This window comes from Balaenoptera physalus, assembly GCF_965194825.1.
Source record: "Balaenoptera physalus genome assembly, chromosome: 13".
In the NCBI taxonomy this organism is placed as follows: Eukaryota; Metazoa; Chordata; class Mammalia; order Artiodactyla; family Balaenopteridae; genus Balaenoptera; species Balaenoptera physalus.
The window spans coordinates 48,148,149-48,175,307 of record NC_138892.1 but is presented as its reverse complement, the minus strand read 5'-3'; the positions used below and the strand labels follow the sequence as shown (position 1 = coordinate 48,175,307).

Genomic DNA, 27,159 nt, shown 5'->3' with positions numbered 1-27,159 from the left:
AGCAATCTAACTTAGGATGCTTACAACACTATGCATTTTGCAGGCTGAGATTCTGAGTGTGTAACATTCCGTAATGCATCTTGGTCTCTGTGCTGCAAGGACACTGAAGTCCTACTATAGGTAACTACTCAGATTGCTCTTCTCATTCTCAAACTGTGCTAGCAGGTGAAGTATGTGAGAGGAAACACCTCTAAGTCCATTCCAAAGAGCCTTGTGGATGACAGGTGGACCAACATGGGACTCAGGCACGTGGCTATTGCTCACTATTTCCTGTAGGTGCACGATATCTTAGGTCCTATGTAGAACACAGCATAGGGCCTGTCCTCTAAACATTTATATACCAAGACAGTGTATCTACATGTATATCATTAATTCATTCTGCATTTTCTGAGCCAGTCCTCCTACATGTCAGGCTTTGTGCCTGTTCTCAAAAAGTTCATAAGGAAATAGACAAAACTACAATTACCGTTCTATGTGATAAGTGCTAGAAAGAGATAAAGTGCTATAAGAGTACAGTAAAGGGCACCTAGCCCACACTGGGGTGGGATAAGGCTGGGTAGCAAGGAACAGGGAAGGGTTCACAATGGAATTGATGCCTGGGCAGCATAATGAAGGATAAGCAAGAATTAGCTAGGCAAGGAAAAGATGGAGGGTCAGGGCATAACAAGAAAAAGGAGCAGCATATGTAAAGACAGCATGTACGAAGGAGTTTGGCAAGACTGGAGAACCCAAGTAGTTTGCTGTATGATGAGTTTATTTATTTCACTTAGTTGTTATTGACACATTTGTTTTCTTCACTATGTTTGCGTGCTTGGATGATGGAGATTGTGTGTAATGGTTTCTCTGTTCCCATGTCTAGCAGTAGGCACGTAGATCGAGCATAAAAAATGTTTGATGAATGAATGACATGGTGTAAGGGAGAATAGTTAGAAGTCCATTAATGAGTAGGGTCATGTCTAGTCCCAGTGAATAACAGATGGGGTAGATTTAAGAATTATTTGCAAAATAGGGTGGATAGGACTTGATATATTGGAGATGGAGTATAAAAGAGTAAATAATGACTTTCTAGGTTTCTGTTTTTATTATAGGTGGATGATAATAATGATGTTATTAATAATAGCTAATATTCATTAGGCACTTTGTGTCATGAAGTACACTAAGTATTTCACATATATTAAGCCATTTAATTTCTTAACGACTTAGTTACGTAGGTAATCTTATTATCCCCGTTTACTGGGGCTATTAGAGATCAACTAGCCCAAGGTCACTGACACAGCTAGTAGGTGCCAAGCTCAAACCCAGGAATTCTGATTCCTATAGCCATCCACATAACCTACTCTTCTTTACTGCCTCTAATAAATGTGATCAATATACAGAGCGGGGGTCCTACTCAATATATATATCACACAAATTGCATGTAACTCTTTTACTAAACAGAGACACATACTATGATGTGACTGCCTCTTTTGGATCAGATTTTCGGAAGCCTGGTTTGTATTTTCACGTTTCCTCTCTGGAGGACCTAAAGTGGGGTGGAAGTTATCTAAGAGTTGACACAAAAGATGAGAGAAGGCAGGTGCAGAAACGACGTTCTCGAATGCTCTAGCAGCTGCTAGAATGCTGGGATCTAGGTTCTATCAGACTCTCCCTCCTGCCATCCATCCCCCCAGAGACAACAGACACGCACGAGCGCACACACACACCCACACACCCACACACAGACACACACGTTGTAAGGTACATATGCACGCCGAGGGTCAGGTTGGTTCTAGCTGTCCTCAACTCACATCGAAGGTTCATTTTTCGACTCCTGGAGAGCCCAATACACTCGAAGTGAACCCGAGAACCCAGGGCAACAAGGCTTAGCGCCAGCTCGCCCTGTTCCCAAGGAAACCGCCCGCGGAGGCACCTGGGGCCCGTGCCGGGCACCTGCGAAAGCCCCGGCTGTCGCCAGGGGGCGCGGGAGCGCGTCGGCCCCAGCGGCCCCACGCCCGCCCCGCCCCCATCCCCGCCTTCCCTCCGCGGGGCCGGACCGCTCCCGGCTCCCAGCCCCGCTCCCGGCGCAGGCGCAGTCCCACGCTCCCTCGGCGGCTCCCCCCGGTAGTGCACCCGCCGCGGCTGAGTGTAGCGGCGTCGGCCCGCCGTTCTCCTCCGCTTGTGACTCCTTCGGGGCGCGTTGTGTGCGGTTCTGCACGCGCCCCTGAGCGCCGGCCGCGGCCGCGGCCGCGGTGGGTTGGTCAGGTGAGTGCGGCCGCGGGAGGGAGAGGCCCGGGGCGCGGAGCACCGCCCCCCTCGGTGCCCGCGCGCCCGCCGCCCGAGAGCCGGCCTGGAGGGGCGGCCGCGGCAGGTGCAGGTGAGGGCGCGGCGCGCGGGGACCCGGCCGACTGTCCTGGCCCAGCGAGCGCGCTCCCCCGCCTGGGCTCGCGGGCTCCGGGACCCCGGCGGAGGCGGTGGCGGGGGCTCGGCGCCTCGGGGCATCTGGGCGCCCCCTGGGGCCGCTGGTGGGCGTCGGGCGGCGGCGGCTCCTCCCCCGGGCCCCGGCGCGTTACTCATTAACTGCGCGGTCCCGAGCGCTGAGGCTGGGAGCCCGGCGCCCGGTTACCTGTCGGCTGGGCGCGCGCGGCCGGGAGCTGGGGGCCCGGGGTTGCGGAGGGGGCTGTAAGGAGAGTTCGCGAACAAGTCTGGAGGCCGGCGCTGGACGGGGCGAGGCAGTAGGCGTGGACCGGGGGTCTTAGGAGACGGCGAGCGGGGCACCGAGGCGAGGCGTAGAGGTCACCCTCGGGAGGTTTCGGCGAAACCTGGTGGGCAAGAGCCAGCACCCGGAATCGCGCCTTAGGAGGCAGCTCAGTTCAGCCTGACTTTTGTTTCGGGGAGTTGAGGCGAGCTGCACAGACGTAATTGTAATTACACAGCCCTTCCAGCGTGGATAACTCGCTCCGACCGCCCGGGGAAAAGGGAGCTTAATGGACTCTGGAAGTGATGGTGGTAGGTGGAATCTGCAGCACGTGAAGAGTTGTCAATTGTTATGGGATTTAAAAAAGAAAAAATATCTGTAATGGCTAAAGGGTAAGGTCTTGAAAATTAAGAGCGCTCAGTTAATACTGATTCCGAAGAGGCAGTTTAGTTTCGTGGAAATGTAGCATATTCCGAGGCTACCTGTTTCCTACTCTTCTGTTTCCCCCTCCAACTTATTCCTTGCAGGGTAGGGAAACAGCCATGTAATCTTTTGCCGTGGAATGATTACATAATTGGAGGAGAGGCCGATAAGAGGATTAAAAACAAAACCGTTCTATTGTAAATCTATTGAAAGACCTGGTTTCTGTTCATTATCCTCATTCGTATTTTGTCGTTCATGCCCTTTTAAAGAAAAAAAAAAGGTGAATGGCACTTCAAGGAGAAAAGAGGCAGAATAGATTTGTAGACCAATCATAGTAAATATTTGATACTGGTAAATATTCCACCACTTTTATGGGGCCTTGTTCTGTTAACATTTGCTGTTTATTTACTAGTGCCGTGCATTTTGATAGGACACTTCATGTTTGGACAGATACGTACCCTAAATATGGTTTATGTGATATAATCCTAAAGCCCTCGTGGAATGTATAGAAATAAACTTAGCAGTTATACAGTTTTACTACAGTAGTGTATGTCTTACTATTAGAAGAAAAGCCTTTTCATTTTTTTCTTTTTCCATTTCAGTAGTATTATATATTAGTACATACCTTTGTGAACCAAAGTGGGTACATTTAGTATAACTCTTCCTTGTGTGTTTGGCGAACACCTCATCTGTGTTATGGAATACCGCTGACTTTTCACCAGGATGGATAGTTGATGTTCAGCTGCTTTGTGAATTTGCTAATTCGTGGAGTTTCTAATTAGATCCAGCTGTACTTTTTGAATTGGTGTAGTTATGCACGTGCTTCCTTTGATGATATTATTCTCCTTTAATTTTCACTAAACCCTCAACCTCTGCAACACACGCATAGACACTCTACAAATAATTTTTTAAATTGAAAGAGTCTTAGAAGACAATCTACATCATCGTCTTGTTCTTTGATATGGCAGAACAAAAACTTGTAGGTTACAGTAGTTTCACATGTATTATTGTAGTTAGTTTACCTTTTTCCCCCCTCCCTTTCTGAGCAGGACTCGCTGAACCAATTTTAATGAAAAACTGTCTATTTTTAAAGTTTTAGCTCCATTACTTACCATGCATATGACCTTGAGTAAAGCATTTAACCTCCGAGCTTATTTTCTCCATTTGTAAATGGATGTAGTGTTAGGTTGAACCATATGAATTTGCCAGTATTCAGCTGTTTTTAATAGGGCTCAACCTAATATGAACTTCATAATGGTGGGATGAGAATTAAATGAGATACTCCACGTGGGAGGTGGAGGAGAGGAACAGATGTTAACGCAACAGTGTGCCATGCATCCTGCTTGTTGCTTCAAGTACCTTGACTCCTCTAGTCCTCAGCACATTCCTGGAGTATAGGTGGTGTTGTTGCATGTTACAGATCAGGAAATTGAGGGTCAGAGAAGTGAAATAACTTGCCTCTGGTTACTTAGTTGTCAGTGGTCCTATAGTTGACTAATGGCAGAGCCAGGATTAAACACTGGGAGTGACTGCCCAAAATGGAACTCCGACCAGTTTTGCTCCTTCCATTCCTGAACTACACCTTCTGTAAAAGAGCTTTGTGACTATAAGAAGGCACATAGATGAAAAGTGTTATTATTATTTGTATTTCTGGTTAAAAAATATCCAAGTTTTCTGATGATGGTGATACCGGCACTGCTGCTACTACTACAGAGTCTAGAGCTTATGGTGTATCAGATTCTGGTGTAAACAGTATTTCAGCTCATTTATTCTCAAAGTGACCTAGGAGTTAGGTAATACTTTATCCCATTTTATAGTTGGGAAGATTGAGGCACTGAGAGGTTATGGAGCTTAAGGTCCTTATGGTGACGGATGCTTAAGGTCAAAGCTAATTAAGTGAGGGCACTAAATTAGGAGTCTGGTAGTTCGTCTTTGATGTCCATGATCTTAACCACTACACTCTACTACTTCTTCATGCATAGGTTGTAATACTGAAGAATTGGTTTTAATTTAGCTTTTATGAGATACTTAATATTGGTGTAATAAGTAATTCTTAATGTATCGCTGGAGATTTTTAAATCAAATATTCATTGAGTATCTACTCTGCAAGTCACAGTGGGAGTTAAAGGAAAGACTATTTAAGGCATCTGGAAGGTAGGCTGTGTAATCATTTCCATATCTTTTGTAAGTTCCTCAAAATTTAGAAAGCACTTTCACATATATATGTTGTTGTTGTAATTTTAATGAGTGCCAGATAAGACACAGTGCTAGAATAGTTGGAGAGTGGGGAGGAAGGAAGGATGAGTTGGTAGAGATACTTGTGTGTTGAGGGAAAGCTTTGAGGATATTCTGAGGGGAGTGTACCTTTTCAAACTAAACCTTTGCCCTATATAGTGCTAGTCAAGATGTAGTTCAACAAAGGGTAGTCAATTGGTTACTAAATGAATTACCTAAATACACCTGATATCCTAAAATAAAATATCTGAGTTTTTGAAAACTCCTTTCTAGCTAGTTTCTCTTTTTTTTTTCTGTACTGCTGTCCTTACCTTTGCCATGTAGTATGTATCTTTTTTTTCTTTTATGCTTCCAAAGCATGGAGTATATGCCTTTGTTTTGGTATTTATTTTGATATTTACATTGTGTTTGTAAACGTTTGTTGACAATGAGGTGTCTTTTTCTAGTGTACACATGCTTTGGGGGAGGGCTTTAATTCATCTTACCCCATTTTATAGCTTTAGCATTGGGCCTGGAACCCAGTAGGTACTGTGCTGTTTGGTGATGGATGGTCAGCGAGAAAAAATGTTAGGATGTATTGAAATTGATCTAGCAGTAGAAATGGAAATGAGTGTTCAAAGTGGGAATTGAGGGGACTAAGGGAAGGGAGGGGTTACTTACAACAGGTAACATTAACTTGCCATCTCTGTTTCCCTTCTGCTTTCCCTTTCAACGTAAAGTTAAGTGAGGTAGTTTCATAAGCTTCAATTGTATATAGAAAAAAGTGAAAAAGTAAAATTGATTTATCTTAGGATAACAATACAAAATTCCATAGCTATAACCATAAGCTAAGATTACTTAGATCAGAGGGAAAAGAATGGAAATTATTGAAATAGTTCAAGTTTGAGAGATTTGTTGCTTATAGTTAACAACTGTAAAGGAGCATGCTGATGATAGCTTAGAACCAATTAAATAAGTGAATTGTCATTTGATGTGTCCAGATAATAGTATTGAGTGTTTGTGGGCATCAGATTGACAGATCAGGATAAAGTATAAAAGAACAACTGAAGTAAGTTAGAAAAACAGTAAGTAAATGTGCATTAATTAATTTCCTGTTGGGAAGAGAATTATATTTGAACACTATACCTCAGAAGGACTTGTTTTCCCCTTCCTTCTCCTTTATCTAGGATAAACAAGGACCCCTTCTGTTTTGTAAGACAGACTCCTTTCTTTTTTTTTTTAAATTTTATTTATTTATTTATTTATTTTATTATTATTATTTTTTGGCTGTGTTGGGTCTTCGTCTCTGTGCGAGGGCTTTCTCCAGTTGCGGCGAGCGGGGGCCACTCTTCATCGCGGTGCGCAGGCCTCTCACTATCGTGGCCTCTCTTGTTGCGGAGCACAGGCTCCAGATGCGCAGGCTCAGCAGTTGTGGCGCACGGGCCCAGTTGGTCCGCGGCATGTGGGATCTTCCCAGACCAGGGCCCGAACCCATGTTGCCTGCATTGGCAGGCAGGCTCTCAACCACTGTGCCACCAGGGAAGCCCCAGACTCCTTTCTGTGCTCTTGTTATTTTCCCCACCATTTATTCCTTCTTAGATCTTTATAGATATTATACATTTGTGTATGCTTTACAATCTTTAGAACATTTTTACATTGACAGTTAAGCCATTTGATTTTCTCAAATGTAGGCAGGGGAGATAACACCACTGTTATAGATGTTGAAACTGAAGCTCAGAGAAATTAAGTGACTTGCCCAAGTTCACACAGCCAGTTAATAACAGAATCTGAATTAGAAAGAAGGTTTTCTGAAGCTCGTTTGATCAAATGCTCAGGTTTCCCCAAACTTTAGAAATTCAGTTTCATCAATCTTGCTACAGGGTACTTACTGTTTTATCTCTAATTTTTAAAGGTGGCCTGGAGTCACTATCTCTACTCTTCGCTGCTCTGCTATTTATTCCCTCTCTAAAGACTCTTACTGTTTATTTATCCAGTCAATATACACTTCAGTGCCTATTGAATATTTAGTTGACACATATTCTTACATGCATAAGATAAAGAGGCTTCCACTTTTAAGAGAAAGAAACCTGGAAAACAATTATTTTTTACGTTTTTTTTTTCCAAGAATTTGTAATTAAATACAGTGTTAGTAACCCAGTAAGTTCTGAGAATTTTCTGAAAACCTTTAATTTTAAGAATCTGCAATAAATAACATCTCTCAATATGTTAGGTTGTACATTTAAATCCTGTGGAATTAGTAAATGGAAATTAATTTGTGGTCTGTTTTAATAAGAGTGGGAAGATTGTGAGCTTGACAGACCATCTGACTAATATTTCCCTTGGGTTATGAATTAAATTCACACTTATAAACATAGCCTGCTTCCTAAAATGTAAATGTGAAATTTTTTTTTTTTTTTTACTACAACCAAAATGTTAGTTTGGAAAAACCAACTTTATAATTATAGGGAAAGCTAATGAGAAAATTATTTTTTATATATACACCTTTTTGTTTTGTTTTTTCTTCCTTTATATAGTATTTGAATAAATCTCAAAACTTTCTAATTATTGAGAATTTAAAATACAATAAGTAGATGCAAAAGTATGATGACCCTCAAATTTCCCATCATCTAGCCCATCAGCAACGGTCAGTCCTGCCCCATATACTTCCCTGTATTACTCCCCCTCCTGTACTATTTCGAGCAAATTCCAGGAATTGTATAATTTCATCTGTAAATATTTCAGTATGTATCTCTAAAAGATAAGGGCAGTTAGCTACAATACTATGACACACTTTAAAAAATTAACACTAATTCCTTAGTATCAAATATCCACACTGTTTTTGAGTACATCATAAGGCCACTATAGTAAAATCAGGCTTCTGTTGATTTTTATTTATATGCTATTCCTCCCCTCCCCATCAAGAACTATAAGGGGCTGAATAAGTATTTATTTTAAACCCCAGCAAGGCAGCAAAATAGATAAGGAAATGATGATCGCAAAGAGAATATAGGAAAAAAAATAGAAAGAACACAAAGTAATAGCAAATGCTCATTTCAATAGCAGTGCATTAGAGAAACTTTAGTTTTTTCTTTCTGAAATTAAACAAGCGTTCAGAGATTAAATAGGATTCTTCTATTTGGATTGTTCTCTTCTTACGGTTGGTTGGGTAAGACTGCCTTAGAGATCCTCTGTCTTGATGTAACCTTTATCTGAGTCTTACCCCTGACCTCCAATCAGTTTTACCTTTTAAGTGATTCTCAGATGTAGTGGAGTCAGGTGTTGGAGTCAGATGTACCAGGGCTTGAATCCTAGTTCTGTTGTTTATTGACTGTTTGACCTCGACAAGATTAATCTCTCTGATCCTCAGTTTCTATACCTGTAAAATAGACATAAGAATCATTTCAAAGGGATGCTGTGAGGAATAACAGAATAATGTACATAATGTATATGTGTATATGTCACACATATAGAATGTAATAACATAATGCATATGTGTGTATATGTAGAAATATAAACGAATTGTTCTGAATGTTTTTCATATATATAGATAAATATGCCTCCGTCCCCTCATTTGCAATACGTGATCTTGGCATTAGATCAGACCTTCATAATCTCTTGCCTAGCCTGTTGCAATAACCTCTTAACCAATTGCCTCTAGTCTCCTCTCTCTAGTTAAAGTCCTCGGGAGTCATTTTTCTAATGACATCACAGTACATCTGTACTTCCTAAAACGTAGATCCGAGCATCTCTTGGATAAACTCCAAGCAGCATTTTCCATGTTAAATGAAGCTTTTAATTATCTGTCGCATATCTGCCTCTCCAGCCTGATTTTCTGTCACTCTTTTTTTTTTTTTTTTTGGTTAATTTCATTAGTGCCAAACCCTTATTCCTTGACTGTCCTGTCGTATTTCCTTGCCTAGCCCACCTACAGACTCTTATTCAGCATTTCAAATCTAACTTATATTTTATTTCTCCTTGAAACATTCTCTTCCTCCTCTCCCCCCAACCCACAGGGTAATCATTTAGTGGCTCATGATAGGCTATGCACCTTCTTTTTACTCCATTTTCATATCTGTGTTCTCAGAACTTAGTACCAGCATTTGCCCTGAGGAGTTGAAGCTGGCAGACATCTTCCATTCCAACTAGAATAAACATAATTGATAAAAATTATTAAGTACACTTATTTTATACTAAAAATAATATATGTATAAAATATATTTAATAAGTATATAAATCATTAAGATTTTTTTTAGGCTTTCATTAAATGAGTTAATACACATGAAGTTCTTAACACATAGTTAACTGACACATAGTTAACTTTCAGTAAATATTGACTGCTGTTTTTGCTGTGATAGTGCTGACTTCTGCAAAGAAGAAATAACATGCAGTGCATACTAGAAATCAGAAACAAATGGTTTTGATCAACTTTTTTTAAATTGGAAATCAGCTTTATTACTTAAAGCTGAGTAATAATAAAGCCACCCAAGCTGTGTTGGTAATTCACCCATAAGAATTTAATGCTGTCATCCTTTTTACTCATTTTTAGTGATCCTTGACAAGTTTAGTTTATGAATTGGGATAACCTCCGTTTGAAATTAGTTTTTTAAATTACTTATTACTTAACGCAAAGAGTACTACTGTTTAAAAATAGTTTATGTTATTCATATAAGAACTCTGAATATAAAATAAATCTTAAAGCTTCCATGTACTATTTGAAAGAGCAAAAGATTTTCAGATTAGTCTGATTGGCAGCTCATTACCAGCTAAGTTAAACATTTTATGGAAATTTCACACGCTTGATAAAGGGACTACATTTAATCTTAAAATAATCTCCTTTTCGGGAGTGACTGTAATTTAAACAATGTGTTGTAGGTAGAGGCACTGCTCAGAGGTGCTCTACTCTGCGAAATACTACTTGCATTTCTCTTTTAATTCTCACCCTGTGAGGAAGAAAACCGAGCTACAGATTTCCAGATGAGAGAACCTAGGCACACATTGGCCCAGTAACTTGATAGAAGCAGAATTCAGACCTGCCACTCTTAGGTTTGGGTCTTATGTTCCTAGCCTGTGCTCCAGTTTATGCAACATTTGTATTTTCCATAAATACTTTGCTTTCATACCCTAGACATGCCTGGAAAGTCCTTCCAGGGGGTTTATCTTTCTCATTATTTCCTACTCTTCTTTGGGTCTTTTCTTCGGCTTCACTTTTTCTGGGAGTCCTTTCCTTCTGATTTATTTGCCCCTCCTGTGTGGTCTCTTAGTAGCCTTTGCATATTCTATGGCATTTATCACACTATCATTGCCACTGTCAGTGTCTCCTACTATATTGATACTATTTGGGAGCAGAGATGATTTATCCTCTTCTTTCCCCATAGCCTGGCACATAGTAGACTCGCAGTGAATATTTGTTGAAATAGTTGAGTGTTTATAGGAAAAATAGGGTGGATGTTGCAGGGATGATGGATTTTAATTCAGCTTAAGGAGAAACATTTTTACATGAACCATCTAACAGTGGAAAGGCAAAGCAATTCTAGTGGTAGTAGTGTGGTGTGGTGGTGAAGAGCTAGGACTCTGGAGTCCAGCAGACATAGGTTTTATTTATTTATTTATTATTTATTTATTTTTAAAGTCTTCTATTGAATTTGTTGCAATATTGCTTCTGTTTTATGTTTTGGTTCTTTGGCTGTGAGGCATGTGGGAGCTTAGCTTCTGGACCAGGGATTGAACCTGCACCCCCTGCATTGGAAGGCGAAATCTTAACCACTGGACCGTCAGGGAAGTCCCAGACATAAGTTTTAATACTGGCTACCCTAAGCTGCAGCTTCCTCAACTGTACATGTACTGGAACTATACCTGATATTTAGTAAATGCTCAGTAAATGTTAGCTGTTATTATGAGAGAAACCACCCTATAATCCTTTGTGACTGCGGGGGACTGGTAGTTTGATGGCCCAGCTCCCCATACCCTCCTTCTCCCCCTGGATTATTTTGAAGCAAATACAGGTAATTTTATTTCATCTATAAATACTTTCGTGTGTATCTCTAAAAGGTAAGATTTTTTTTTTCATGTAACCATAATACCATTATCTCTAAAAATGGACAAAAATTCATAATAATATCAGTAATATCCAGTGTTCAAGTTCCCTTTATTGTCTTATAATATGATTTTACAGTTGGTTAATTCAAATAAGAATTCAAACAAGGTCCATACATTATATTTCATTATGTCTCTTAAGTCTATAAATTCCCTCTTTTTTTCCACTTTTATTTATTGAAAAAACCAGGTGGTTTATCCTGTAAGAGTTTCCCAAAGTCTAGATTTTGCTGTCTTTGTCCATATGGTATTATTTTTGATATGTTCCTGTAGGCTCTGTATTTCCTATAAACTGATGAAGACGTTATTTTTAGTATGTTCCTCTAGCCTCTTTCCTATAAACTGATAAAGACCTAAAGGCTTGATTGGATTGGGATCTTTTTTTTCTTATTAGGGGGCCAAGAATGCTTCATGGATGGTGGTAGTGTTCATTTCCTGTTTTACCACATGATTCTCATAATGTCTGATTTTCTCCCTTTTTGTGATAATAATGTCATCAGTGAGTTCAGGTACTGTCGTTCTGATCCATTAATTATAAAGTGCCCCAGATTTTACCTTAGGGTTTTAATAGTTATTGATAAGTGTTGCCTAGACTCATTATTTCATTAGGATTGCAAAGTTATATTTATTAAGTGGGATGCTTTTAAAAGAAGGATTTTTCCTCATAAACTATTTAGTTCTTTAATGTATAGGAAAGTCAGGGTAAATACTGGATTCTTTCCTTTATTTTACCAGTTTTCAAAATAGTGGATTTGTTCCATAGCACTGATCAAAAGGGACCAGTGAGATTTTTTTGTTTTGTCTTATTTTTAGTATAATCATGAACTCATGGGTTTAGAATTATTTTTTGTTCTTTACAGGTATTATCCTTTTTGATGTTCAGATTGTCCCATCTTTGTTTAGTGGGAGTCCTTTTGATACCACTCCAGTAGTCTCTGATAGCTTTCTTGCTTCCTGGTAAAACAAGATGTTGCAAGGTCCTTTTGTACATTACTGCCCCGGGTTTGGAATCAGCCATTTCTCCGAGGAGCCCTTGTTCTTTTTTCGTAGGAAATGGTATTACTCTGGGCACAAGGGGTACTCATTGCTCCTGAGTTGGTTGCTGTTGTTATACCTTTTCAGTGGATAAAGGTAGACATCTTTTTAAATAGAAAAAATTTCCCTCTTATTTCTCTTTTTTTTTTTTTCCCCTCTTATTTCTGATTCAAATTTAGGACTTCAGAGTTTTAGTTCCTTGATTTTGTATTTGTATCTCTTTTCTCATAGGTTGGAAATCTTAGTTTTGAATGATATTAATATAATTTGTTTTATCTTTTATAATAGTTTCAGAATAGCAGTATCAACATTACTTACTAATATGATTACTGAAAATAGTGTATGATTTTTTTAACTTCCTTTTGACCTTAGAATATATTCCACTAGGGATATACAGTTTTATTACTATGTTTTAAAATCGTTTGAAATAGTTCTTTTTGATGTTGGTTAAAACTACCATGTCAGTACACAGCTAGATTCATTTGTTTTATTTTTAGATATTCTTTTTTAAAATCTAGTTTTGTTTTATCATTTACGTGGTTCCAAGTTCAAATTCAAATCAACAAAGCAGGGTACATTTGGAAAAGTATAGCTTTTATGCCTGTCTCCTCTTCCTGTTCTCTCCCTTTCCTAAAGGTAACTGTTTTTGTTTTTTTTTTATAATTAGTTTTTGGTGTATCCTTCCATTTCTAAAATATAAGTACATATGAAAAAGTATATATATAATTATATATATATAAATAAATTTGTATTTTCTCCTTTCTTAGATAAAAAGTAGCTTACTACTTTTACTTGTCTTCTTTTCAATGCTTTTTTTTTATTGAGTATGAGAGAGTACAGTTTTTCAGTTTAATGAATGAGTTTTTTTTTTTCTGTATTTTATGATGAAATTATATGGTATATTGGTGCTTGTGTTTGGGAATTTTTCGAAGTTCTGGGAAAGTATTAGTCACGATTATCAAAGTACTATTGTAGGAAAGAAAAAAATTGGGAAGAGAGATTGGATTCAGATCGTAGAAGACCTTGATTTTCTGGATAACAAGTTTGGAATTTATTCTGTAGACAGTGGGAAATCAGTAAAGGTTTATAAGATTTCTTTATATTTTTCAAGTGAAAAACTTGAGTGGTATACTTTTTAGTTTTCATGTAAATTTTTTATATAATTGTGTAGTTGCATGAAATATTTTTTACTGATGGAGAAACTGAAGCATACGTGTTATTATTAACAGCTGACTGATAACAGATGTTTATTTGTACTCTGTGCCAGTTACATAGTACACTACTAAATACTTTATGTGGATTGTCTGCCTTAATCCTCACAGCAACCTGGAGAAGGGAGGGAATATTATTATTCCCATTCTCATCCCATTAGAGGAGAAATTTAAGGCTTAGAGAAATGTAATGCATTATCCTGGATTGGATCTTGGGCCAATCCAGAACGTTATTAGGATAATCAGTGAACTTTGATTGGGGTCAGTTGTTTAGATGGTAATAGTGATCAGTGTTAACATCCTGATTTTGGTGATGGTTTACTTAGGATATATACACTGAGATATTAAGGGGTAATGGGCATCATGCTTAAAACCTATTCTCAAATGGTTTGAAAATGTTAACAGTTTCATAATCTGGGTGAAATATATACAGGAGCTCTGTAACTCTTATGTAAATTTGAAATTATTTCAGAATAAAAGAAAAATACACTGACTCATCCGAACTCAGAGCCAGTATGAGGCAGAACAGAACAGTTAGTTGAACTAATAAGCACATGTGTCTCTATCTTTACTGCCTCTTCTCCTTATTCTAACCAAAGTCACATATGATAGCAAAGTTAAAAATATCAAGCAAATTTTTATTCATTCCTCATCGTTAAATATTTATTAATTAATCATTGTAACAGTGTTAGCCATCACTTTCAAGTTTATTCTGAATCAAATTGTTTGCCTTTTGTAGTGTTTATAGTCTGAGATCACTTAATAAATTTTAAATGATTGTAGTTTCTTTCCTTTGCTGTCTCTTTTCATTGTAAGTTTATAGTTTATAATGGACTGTTAAACACATTTTATAAATATACATCTTAATTTAATTTTAAATGTCACTATCTCAAAATAATTGCCTGCTTTTTGTTTTAACATAGGTTATCCTATGATGAGGCATTTGCTATGGCTAATGACCCCTTGGAAGGCTTCCATGAAGTAAACCTTGCTTCACCTACTTCTCCAGACCTTCTTGGTGTGTATGAACCGGGAACTCAAGAGCAGACTACCTCACCAAGTGTCATCTACCGGCCACATCCTTCAGCTTTATGCTCCGCCCCTATCCAGGCTAATGCCTTAGATGTTTCCGACCTTCCTACACAACCTGTGTATTCATCCCCCAGACGTTTAAATTGTGCAGAAATATCTAGTGTCAGGTAGGAGATCATCAAAATGCTTGTTTTAGAGTATTGTATTAAACAAACGAAGTTTGCTTGGTTAACTTATTTTAAGTTTTATTGTTTTAGAAAATTTGAATAATATAAGGTGGTTCATGAAGAGCAATACATGTTAATCCTCAAGACCAGGGGTCACAAACTTTTTATGTAAAGGGCCAGATAGTAAATATTTTAGGCTTTGTGGGCTACACAGTCTCTGTTGCAACTGTTGGACTCTGCTGTTAAAGTGTGAAAGCAGCCGTAGACAGTATGTAAATGAATAAGCTCCAATAAGACTTTATATATAGACACTGAATTTTGAATTTTATATAATTTTCTTGTGCCACAAAATATTATTGTTTTTTTTTCAACCATTGAAAATGTAAAAATCATTCTTGGCTTGTAGGCCTTAAAAAACAGGTGGCAGGCTGGATTTATCCTGCATTTAGTTTGCAGACCCCTGTTCTAGAGTAGTACTATCCAATAGAACTTTCTGGGATGATGAAAATGTTCTGTTTCTGTGCTGTTTAATATGATAGCCATTAGACCTATGTGGCTATGAAGGACTTGAAATGTGGTTGCTTTGGCTCAGGACATGCTATTAATTAGATATAGTGGTGAACAGATTGGATAATGCAGTTATAGACGTGTGTTTATGCCAGTTATATTTAAGCACATGCTGATGTTTTTTTAACTCTCCTTTACAGCATCCATGTTACAGACCCAGCACCTTGTTCTACCTCTGGAATCACAGCTGGGTTAACTAAATTAACTACAAGAAAGGACAACTGTAATGCAGAGAGAGAGTTTTTACAGGGTGCTACCATAACAGAGGCTTGTGATGGCAGTGATGATATTTTTGGGTTGAGTACTGATAGTCTGTCCCGCTTACGAAGCCCATCTGTTTTGGAAGTTAGAGAAAAGGGCTATGAAAGATTAAAAGAAGAACTTGCAAAAGCTCAGAGGGTAAGCAAAAAGATATTTTATTCTTCCATATGTTATATTCAAAATTAATATTTATCCATGGGGGGGGCAACTCAAGTAAAATCATTACAGTTCTACACTTATCTTTTGCATATGCACAGTCTTAGCTCCTGTTGGGCAGCATTTAGGAATCTGTGAAATTGAGTAGTAAAGAAGCTCATCTTAGAGTACAAACTAGAAAAAAGAGATTCTTAAGTTCTTTTTGTGCCCCCCCTACATTGCCTGTTCCCTGTCTTGCATTATCTGTGATGCAGATTTGGTGAGTTATGTTCCATGTGTTGGCTTTTTCCTCTCTGTATGTGATTGACTTTGTGATTATTTGCTTGAAGCCATTCAGTCCAAGTCATTATGTTTTGAGGAACTGTTTTAGTAATAGTGCCTTGCCATTCAGCTGGGTTTGAATATTTTCTGTACCTTACCTTGGAGAATTTTCGTCTCCTAGTAATTTGTTCTGTTTCTCACTTGGTCATCTTTTAAATTTCTATTTATTCCCAAATTTGTGACTATATCTCATTCTTTTTCTGCATCTGTAATTAAATTTTAAAGGGAAATTTGTAGCACTAAGTATTCATACATTAGAAAAAAGGAAAAGTTTCAAATCAACAATCTAGTCTCCCACTTAAAGAAACTAGAAGAAGAACAGCAAAATAAAACCAAGAGCAAGCAGAAGGAAGGAAATAGTAAAGAACAGAAATCAATGAAATTGACAACAGAAAAACCAGAGAAAATGAATGAAACAAAGTGCTGGTTCTTTAAAAAGATCAGTAGAATTGACAAACCTCTAATAAGACTGATAAAAAAGAACAGAAGACACATTATCAATAGCGGGAATGAAACAGAGGGTATCACTACAGACCCTGCAGACATGGAAAGTATAATAAAGGAATAATACGAACAACTCTATGTATATAAATTTCACAACTTAGGTGAAATGGACCAGTGCACATTTAGAAAATTGAGGCAATAGGGAAAACATTCTATGACATGATTTCCAGCATATTATGACATTTTACAAACATATATTCCCATCTTCTCCCCACCAGACTTTTCTCTCAAGAGCATAACATTGATTTTTGTATCCCCAGTGCCTAGAATAATACAGGACGATGCCTGGCATATATGTCTCTTTATAATGCTTCAATGAATGGCTAATGGTTAAACATCCATGAAGATATGCTAAAACATTTTTGGTTGAATGTATATTTATCAGAAAGAAAAATCAATAGCCTTCTTAATCTTTTCCCAAAGGTAGGGGGTGTGGTGAGATGTGGCTATATTTGGCATCTGTCATTTGGCTCAGACTCTCATCTTAATACAGAGTATTAAGTGAAATAACAATTTATATACAGGTAAACTATTGAACATATATATCCATCTTTGGGAATACATTGTAGTTACTGATTGGTCAGAATATATTGCTAATTTCTTAGCTCAAGTTTGGAGTTATTTTTGAAATTTTTAGTTTGTTGTATTTAGAAGTACTGTCGAGGTAATTGAAATGATAATGATGTGTGAACACATGCATATGGTGAATTTTATTATGAAGAGTATAAGATAGTATTAATACTTACTTAGAGCTCAAGACTTGAAAAGGACTGTTGAATATGAAAATACTTCCTGAATTACTGGCAACTCATGAATCAAAATTATGTCAATAGTCATTCTGTTTATTCTGATTATTCTTTTAAGAGCGGCCAGAAAGTTACCATTTTTCCATCCTTTTACTCTTAACCTATTTTTGTCTCCCTATTTAAAGTGGGCTTTCTTGAAGGCAGCATATTAGTAGATCTTGCTTTTTTATCCTTTCTGATAATCTCTGCCTTTTAATTGGTGTGTTTATGTTAGACTATTTACATATAATGTGGTACAGTTTGGTTTAAATCTGCCATCTTACTATTTGTTTTCTGTTTGTCTCTTCTATTTCTTTTTCCCTTTTTTCTCCTTTTATGCCTTTTGGATTAATTCCATATGTTTTTGTGATTTCATCTTACCTCCTTTGGCTTATTGGCTGTATATCTTCGTTTTGCTAATTTAGTGATTGCTTTAGGGTTTGTAGTATACAACTTTAACTTATCACTCTCTACGTTCTGATAATATTATACTATCTCACATACAGTATAAGAACTTTACAAAAGTATGCAGTTGACCCTTGGACAAAGTGGGGTTAGGGGCACTGACCCCTGTGCAGTTGAAAATCTGCATATGACTTTATGTGGTTCTGTATCCGTGGATTCAGCCAACCATGGATTGTGTGCTACTGTAGTATGTATTTATTTTTAAAAATCCACATATAAGTGGACACATGCAGTTCAAACCCATGTTGTTCAGGGCTCAACTGTACTTTCGTTTTCCCCTTTCAGTTTTTGTGCTGTGATTGCCATAATTTTACTTCTTTATGTGTTTTATTTAAATTCCACAATACATTTAAATTATTTTTTCATTAAACAGCTGGTTATTTTTTAAAGGGATTTAAATATAAGAATCCTCATATTTACCCATATAGTTACTATTTCCAGTGCTCTTCATTCCTTCATGTGGATCCAGATTTCCATCTGATACCATTTTCCTTCTGCTTGGAGGACATCCTTTAACATATTTGTTATGTGTGTGCTGCTGATAAATTATTTTCAGCTGTTGTATATTTTAAAAGGTATTTTTTTTCACCTTTGCTTTTGAAATATAGTTTCACGGGGTAAAGAATTTTAGGTTGATAGTTTTTTTCTTTTAGTACTTTAAAGATGTTGCTCTAGTGTCTTCTAGCTTTCACTGTCTCTCACGAGAAGTCAGCTGTTATCCTTACCTTTGTTTTTCTGCATGTGATGTGATATTCCTCTTTATCACTGGCTGTAAGCTATTTGATTATGGTATGCCTTGGTGCGGTTCTCTTCGCGTTTCTTGAACTGGGAATTTGTGGAGTTTCTTGAATTTGTGGGTTGTTTGTTTTCATAGAAATTGGGAAATTTGGGCCATTATTTCTTCAAAAACATTTACTTACCTCCCCTATCTCTCCTCTCCTTCAGGACTCCTATTATGTGTACAGTAAACTGCTTAAAGTTGTCCCACAGCTCACTGATGCTCTATTCATTTATTTTTTAAATCTTTTTTCTCTCTGTGTTTCATTGTGTATAATTTCTGTTGCTGTGTCTTCAATGTCACTACTCTTCTTTTTTCTCCCTGTAGTATCTAATATGTTAATTCTATACAATGTATTTTTTATCACAGACATGTTAGTCTTCATCCCTGAAAGTTTGATTGGGTCTTTTAAGTATTTCATTTGTTTTCTTTAACATGTTTAGTCTGTCTTCTAGCTTCTTGAACATATGAAATACAGTTTAATAACATTTAATCCTTGTCTAATAATGCTTTTATCTCTTCAGGTGAAATGCTGGAACAAATCATAGGCCTCACTTTATTGTTTCCCGTTTCTGGAGGATCACTATCTTTTTTGCCTGATGTCCAATGTCTTAAAAATCATTTCACAATTTTTTTCCTTTTTTTTTTAGTTCTGTCAGGCAGCGTGGTAAATATGATCCCTGGTACTCTATCTTGATTGAGAGTGAAAGTTCTATTTCTTTATTTGTATTGTTTGCTCTGCCCCATCCCAGTTAACCCCAACACAGAAGTCTACACTTAAACATACACTTCAATAATTTTGAGCTTCATGAAGATAAGGATTACATGTGTTTTTGCTCATGATTATGTCTTGAGCACATAATGGCTTCTCAACACATTCTGTTGATTAAATGAATATATACATGTGTATGCAGTTACACTGTTGTGTAAGTAGACACACATGCATAATATATTAGTTAGGGATGGGTTAGCTTCTTGTAAGGTACCCCTAAATTTTAGTGACTTAATAGAAATTCGTTTTTATTCATTTAACACTTTAAAGCAAATGTTCATAGTTCACAGGCAGTTCTTTGTGAAATAATTTGGGGATCTATGTTTCTTCTGTCTTGGATCTTTGTAATCTTTTAGAGTTTTCTTATCGTATCTAACCAGTGAAGTGAAGGGAAAAGAAAACTTGGAGAAAGCACACCTGCTTCTAAAAAGCTTTGACTTAGAAGTGATACACATAACTTTTACTTACATTCCATTGGTGTGAACCAGTTTCATGCTGATACTTAAATGTGTGATGGGCTGGGAAATGTAGTCTTGGTGGAGTAACCACTTACCAGCAACAAATCCATACTCTGTGTAGGGGGAGCAACCATGGGGTTATTGATTTTCAGGTGCAGGGATGCCAGAGGTAGTGATGTAGTCCTTCACTTGTTTGGCCTTCTACAGGTCATTGCTGAAGAACAACTTTTGGTGGAATCCTGAGACAGAAGTTGGGTTTTAGTACATCACTTTTAAAATGTAGATTCCCGGAGTCTACGCCAGATTCTGTTGAAACAAAATTATTGTATTGAGGCTTGAGGATATGCATTTTCAATAAACTACGCTATTGATTCTTTTTTTTATATATATAAATTTATTTATTTTATTTATTTATTTTTGGCTGTGTTGGGTCTTTGTTGCTGCTAGCGGGCTTTCTCTAGTTGCGGTGAGCAGGGGCTACTCTTCGTTGCGGTGTGCGGACCTCCCATTGTGGTGGCTTCTCTTGTTGCAGAGCATGGGCTCTAGGTGCACAGGCTTTAGTAGTTGTGGCGTGCGGGCTCTGTAGTGGTGGCTCGCGGACTCTAGAACGCAGACTCAGTAGTTGTGGCACACGGGCTTAGTTGCTCCACGGCATGTGGGATCTTCCCAGACCAGGGCTCGAACCCGTGTCTCCTGCATTGGCAGGTGGATTCTTAACCACTGTGCCACCAGGGAAGCCCTCCTTTTTGTTTTTTAATTGAAGTATAATTGATTTACAATGTTGTGTTAGTTTCTGGTGTACAGCACCCTGTTGATTCTTATATTCACTAAAGTGTGAGACCTACTGATATAAGGTGTTACTTTCAACTTTTAATTATTCTTCCTTAAAAGAGAATGAAAATGACTTAGAAAATAAAATCCAGTGGAATAGCTTGCAGCCAGAGAAAGTCATTCAAAACACATACTCTTACAGATCCATGTTTAGCATGGCCCTACTAACTGTGACCAAGGATGCTTATAAACATTTACTGTGTTCTTTTATGAACAAACATTTCTTGAGTAACCAAAGTTCTCACAGCTTATATTAGGCCCTGTAGAGGGAAAAATAAATTAGACTTTACCCTACTCTTAAGGTGCTAGTTGGGGAGAAAAGACATGTATGCGTGGTGATGTTTCATTGATCCTTAGTTGTACGTTGTCCCTCATTTTAACATCTCTGAAATCAGTATGAGTTTTAAAATTGCTCCCAGCTAGGCAGCAGTCATAAGAGTTGTCATTGCCTGCTTGCGTGCTAACTTGCCTGTAGCCGTACATGTTGTTACTAAATCAGTTGAATTATGTGAGCTGGGTGCTGAATTACTGGGTTAAATGTCCTAAAAGGATCTCACTATGATAGGACATCAAAACAAAGAGAAAGGTACAAAAGAGAATGACATAGGATAAAAATTTGTGTCTCCATCAGTTTAAAAGAGTTCTTCCTATAAAGTACAAAATGAAAATTCTAAGTGGAAAAAAAAAAACCCATCAGATCATAGTTTCATTGCCAACATTTTTTCTTTCTTGATGTATAAAATGTTTATCTTAAAATTAATGAGTCTTAAATTTGATGGAATTTACTTGATCATAGAGTCCTGATTTTCTGCGTTTGAAATACCCCTCAAATTTCTTTTCTCTAGTACTACTACTCTTAAGTCTGTGTCTCTTGCCTGAAATACTTCAGTAATCAACTGCTTTCCCTGTCTCCAGTCTTTTTTTTCACCTAGCCACACTGTTCAAGGTACTGTTTTGAATTGCAGTCTGATTGTCACTGTCCTGTTTAAAATCCTTCAGTGACTTCCCATTGCCTTTGGGATGATTTCCCCTTTTCTTTGTAGTAAGTTCCACTTTCTTAGCCAAGGCTTTTCAGGACTCACCATAAACCTAACTTTCTGACATTATCTAACTGTGGCATCCACCCCTCCCCATCTTTAGCCACTGTGGAATACACTGTTTTAGTCTTTACATTTGGCAGGCTCCTACTTTTTCTAATATGTGCACATCACTACGCTAGCCCTTATCAGTTTTCCTTGTGAATCTGTTTAAAGATTTTGCTGCCCTCAGTAGGCTATGGCTTTGTGAAAAGCATGGACTGGGCCTCATTCCTTTTCTCTTGCCAGCACCTAGATGAATGCCTGATGCATTGTTAGCACAAAATTAATGTTTGTCGAAGGAGTGAATTTCGAATAGCTATTTTACAGTATAAGGTACTGATAATGAAAAGTACAAATGGCATTCTAAAAAGTATTCCCATGAAATACAAATTTGAGTTCATATGGGTAGATTGATTTAGACCTAGAAGCATAAAGATAAAGAGTCAGAGATTTATGCCCAGTCCAGGTGGATGAGATCAAATTGGGGAATGAAACAGGAATGAATCAGACCAGTTTAACTCTAGTTTTAGAGTATGGATCAAAGGTAATAACTCTGAAAAGGGAAACTGAGCACATATTGTAGAGGGTCTTTAGTATCAGGGTGAGGTTTACTTTGGTAAATGGTAGGGAATGATTCAAGAATTTGCCTTTGTGAATGATATATGTATTGCTCTGAGGATTGGAAGCTTCTCAAGGGGACAGTATCTTACTTGGTTTTGTATCCTGAGGGATTACTGTAGTACCTACATAGTAGGAAATGTTGAATGAATTGACTTAGTTTTCATATATAATTATAACATTGTGAAATTTTAGAGTTCAGAAGGATCTGGAATTAAACGTATGCATTTATAGAGTTATAAATTAACTCGGAGAATTGGCATCTTTATGATGACTTTCTATTCAAGAACATAATATGTCTTTCTTCCTATTTATTTAGGTCTACTTTTGTATTTTGTATTTGAGAGTATTCCATTTTGCGTTGTAGTCTTTAGCATTATGAAGTTTCCTTTATCTACTTTAATGACTTTTGCCCTGCCTAGTCTGATATCAATATTGAGGTCTCTGTTTTGTTTTTATTTGTATTATATTTTTTAGTGCACTTCTATCCATCCTTTTATTTTTAATCTGTCTGAATCACTTAGTTTTAGGTGTGTCTCTTGTATAGAGAATAGAGATGGATTTTGCTTTTTTAGCCGATCTGAAAATCATTTTCTTTTAATAAGTGAGTTACACACATTTGTATTTATTGATAAGTATTCTGCATTGGGGCTTGTTTCTGTCACATAGCTTTCAAATGTCTACTCTAGGAATACAATTCTTTTCACTCTGTGCTCTGTTTTCTTTGTGCAGTCTTCCTTTGTTTCCTATTTGGTATTTTGGAAGGTTTGATTTCCATCCTAGTTGTTACCTTTAATCAAAGAATTTCTCTTAGCCTTTCTTTAGGTACTGACTTTGTTCCCTACTATAAGCAATACCATAAAATTATCTAGTAACTATTTCTTTCCTTCTCCTCTATCATTTAATTTTAGTTACAGGTATTATCTTAATGTTAATCTCTATGGTGTTAAATATGTTTAGGTTTATACTAATTGATTTGTGAGCCTCAAGTTATATCCCTTTATTCCCAGTTTATATTTAAGAAGTTAGTGAATTTAGTGTCACCTTTCTCCTATTTTGTTGGGGTTTTTTTGTTGTGTTTTTTTGTGTGTGTTATTTTTACGTTTCTAAAACTTATAACATTTATGTAACTGTTTTCTCAACTTTATCCCCATTTAAAAAAACAGACTTTTTTTTAGAGCAATTTTAAGCTCATAGCAGAAATTGAGAGGAAAGTACAGAGTTGCTATATATCCCCTTTCCCCACATATGCATAGCCACTCCCACTATCAACATCTCACCCCAGAATGGTACAGTTGTTACTGTTGGTGAACCTATATTGACATGTTATTATCCCCCATTTACTTTAGTGTTTACATTAGGGTTCACCCTTGGTGTTGTACATTCTGTGGATTTTGACAAAAATATAATAATGTGTATCTATCATTATAGTATCATATGGAACAGTTTCACTGTCCTGAAAATCCTCTATGCTCTACCTATTCATCCCTCCCTGCCCCTCAGTCCCTGGCCGCCCACTGATCTTTTTACCATCTCCATAGTTTTCCCTTTTTCAGAATGTCATGTAGTTGGAGTCATACAGTATGTAGCCTTTTCAGATTGAATTCTTTTATTTAGTCATGCATTTATTTTCCTCCATGTCTTTTCATGGCATGATAGCTCATTTCCACTTAATGCTGAGTAATGGTTCGTTATTTGGATGTACAAAAGTTTAATTAGTCATTTACTTACTGAAGGATATTTAGTTGCTTCCAAGTTTTGGCAGTTATGAATGTGTAAACATCTATGTGCAGGCTTTTGTGTAGATACAAGTTTTCATATCCTTTGGGTAAATACCAAGGTGTATGATTGCTGGATCGTGTGGTAAGAGTATGTTTGGTTTTGTAAACAATTGCAAGCTGTCTTCCAAAGTGGCTGTACCATTTTGTATTCCTACCAGCAATGCATGAGAATTCGTGTTGCTCTCCATCCTTGTCAGTATATACTGTTCTCAGTGTTTTGGTTTTTGGCCATTCTAATAGGAGTATGGTGGTCTCTCGTTGTTGTAGTTTGCATTTCCCTGATGACATGTAATATGGAACGTCTTTTCATATGCTTATTTGCCATTTGTATATCTTTGGTGAGGTGTCTGTTCAGATCTTTTGCACATTTTTTAATCAGATTGTTTTCTTACTGTTGAGTTTCAAGAATTCTTTGTCTATTTTGGTTAACAGTCCTTTATCAGATGTCTTCTGCAAATATTTTCTCCCAGTCTGTGGCTTGTCTTTTCATTCTTGTGTAATCCTGTCTTTTAGTTGTAGTTCTACAATTAAATACATTTGCTTCTCACCCCCAGTTCTTAATGTTAAAGCTTCTCCAGTTTTTTTCTTGATTACATGAAACTCATGTGCTACTTGATAACTCAGGCAGGCTCATGGGGGATATATTTTCTAAAGTTTTACAGTTTTATAATTTTCTGTCTCTGGTCTGACATTTGAAGGATACTTTGGCTGGGTATAAAATCCTCAACTCACATTTTTTTCCCTTGAGTATCTTAAAAATGTGATTCCATTGTTTTCTAGCATAAAATGCTGTTGAAATTTGATACCTATCTGATTTTCTTTCCCTTGTATCCATAGTTGACTTGGCTTTATGTTTAACTTTTTTATTATGGTAACTTCACATATCTTCTGTTTGTTTGTTTTTCATGTTTAAATGAATTGGATTTCCCAGGATTCTTAGGAAGAGGTTCCTGTGAAGGAGTAGGATAAATCAGGATAGCTCTCTCAGTCTCATGTTCCAGGGCTTTCCCTTCTGTTGTTGTTGGTGTATCTGTGTAGCCACTTCTGTCTCTCAGAGGTAAGCCTTGTTCAAGGTTTTCTTGAGAAGGTGGTTCAAGATGATGGTGTTGGAAGATCCTGAACCCACCTCCTCCCATGGACACACCAAATCTATAGCCACATATGGAATAATTCCCTCTGAAAAAGAACTAGTTGAACAGCTTCTCCACACAAAGGATAAAAAGGCCACATAGAGACAGGCAGGAGAGGCAGACATGCAGTCTCACCAGGAATCCCACCCCTGGCGCAGCTGACCCACAATCAGGAGGGATCTCACAAACACAGAGCTTCTCCCTGAGAAGCAAGGGGTTTGTGCCCCACATCAGGCACCTTAATCCTTGGGACCTGCACTCGAGAGATGAGCCCCCAAAATGTTTGGCTTTGAAAACCAATGTGGCTTATGTCCAGGAGACCCAAAAGGCTGTAGGGAACTGAGATTTCACTCTTAAAGGCTCACACGCAGACTCTCTTACCCTGGGACCCAGCACAAAAGCAGCAGTTTGAAAAGTGCCTAGACCGTAAGTGAGGAGATTCATCTGCTAATCTTAAAGCATCCTCCAGAGCGGGAGGGGCTTATTCGGACTCTCTCTGGGGATGGAAATGCTGGCAGGCTCTGTTTTTGCATTCTCTATTTTGCAAGCACTGGCAGGTGCCATTTTTGTGCCCTCCCTCTACCTTGCTAGTGTTCTCCATCCCTGTGCTCTCCCACAGCCTCAGGAAAGCCAGTGGGCACAGGCCACCCCCTTGCTCTCCTGCAGCCCTGCTAAAGCCAGTGGGTGCACACAGTCCACACAGAGCCTTGAATGCCTGGCTCTAGAGGCCAGAGGGGAGCTTGTGTTTTTGGGGCCCCACGGGACTGAAACAGTTGGAGAGACAGTTCTTGGCAGACTACCATCCCCAGGGTATGGCATAGATAGCTGACTGAAACACACTCCCAGTCTTCCTGTGAAAAATCATATTTACTTATCCTGGAGCTTCAGCCTGTTCTGAAGGGCATGGCATGTTCTCAGGGAATGTAGGCCAGGGGATGCCATCTTTGCTGTCTCCCTTGGCCTTGCTACAGCTCGCAGGTACCTCCCAGAAAGGAGCTTGAGCACTTGTCTGGAGCCCTGATTTTTGCAACTGTTGCCAAGGGGACACCTCAAGATCACCTGGTCTGGAGGCTGGCGAGGTTTTCAGTTGTGGTCCTGTGGGACTGTATATATTTTCATACTTTAAAAGCTGCTGCCTAAGGGTCTGGCTTCTCATCAGCTTGAAACTAGATGCTGATTAAGGTCCCACCCTTTGGAACACTGACAGGTCTTGGCAAACCCTCACAACTGGGACCTGTCAAGAATAAATCAGGCTGCCTAGATAGTCACAAAGGTTCAAGAGGCAACCAAGAGCTAGGACTTGAACAGTAAAGTTCATTTTTTAAATGAAGCCACTCTTCCAAGACTGGGAAAGGGAGCTATTTTGCATAATACATGGAAACAAACACAGAGAGTCAAAGTTAGGAAACAGAGAAATATATTCCAAATGAAAGAACAAGATAAAACCACAGAAAATAACCTTAATGAAACAGAAAAGTAATTTACCTGATAAAGAGTTCAAAATAATGGTTTCACCAAACCTGGGAGAAGAATGGATGAACATAGTGGGAACTTCAACAGAGAGATAGAAAATATAAGAAAGTACCAAACATAGGTCACAGAGCCAAAGAATCTAATAATAGAACTGAAAAATACACTAGAGGGGTTCAACAAGAGGATAGATGATGAAGAAGAAGAAAGCGTCAGTGATCTGGAAGACAGGGCAGTAGAACTCAGCCAAATAGAGCAGCAAAAAGAAAAAAGAATGAAAAAAAGTGAAGGTAGCTTAAGGGGCCTATGGAACACTATCAAGTGGAACAACATT

The 27,159-nt window shown here is 38.0% G+C and overlaps 1 protein-coding gene across 5 annotated transcripts in view; it reads left to right on the top strand.

The window, feature by feature from the left end:
- Positions 1-2,060: 2,060 nt before the first annotated feature.
- Positions 2,061-27,159, top strand: part of RAB3IP (RAB3A interacting protein) — a 47,898-nt gene continuing 22,799 nt past the window's right edge. The window contains exons 1-3 of one of the 5 annotated variants that reach the window (XM_082422850.1): positions 2,061-2,241; positions 14,574-14,849; positions 15,557-15,815. In XM_082422850.1, coding sequence (XP_082278976.1) covers positions 14,599-14,849; positions 15,557-15,815 — 510 coding nt within the window. In that variant the 5' untranslated portion in view covers positions 2,061-2,241; positions 14,574-14,598. The other 4 variants (XM_082422852.1, XM_082422851.1, XM_082422848.1 and 1 more) reach the window with 4 other exon arrangements.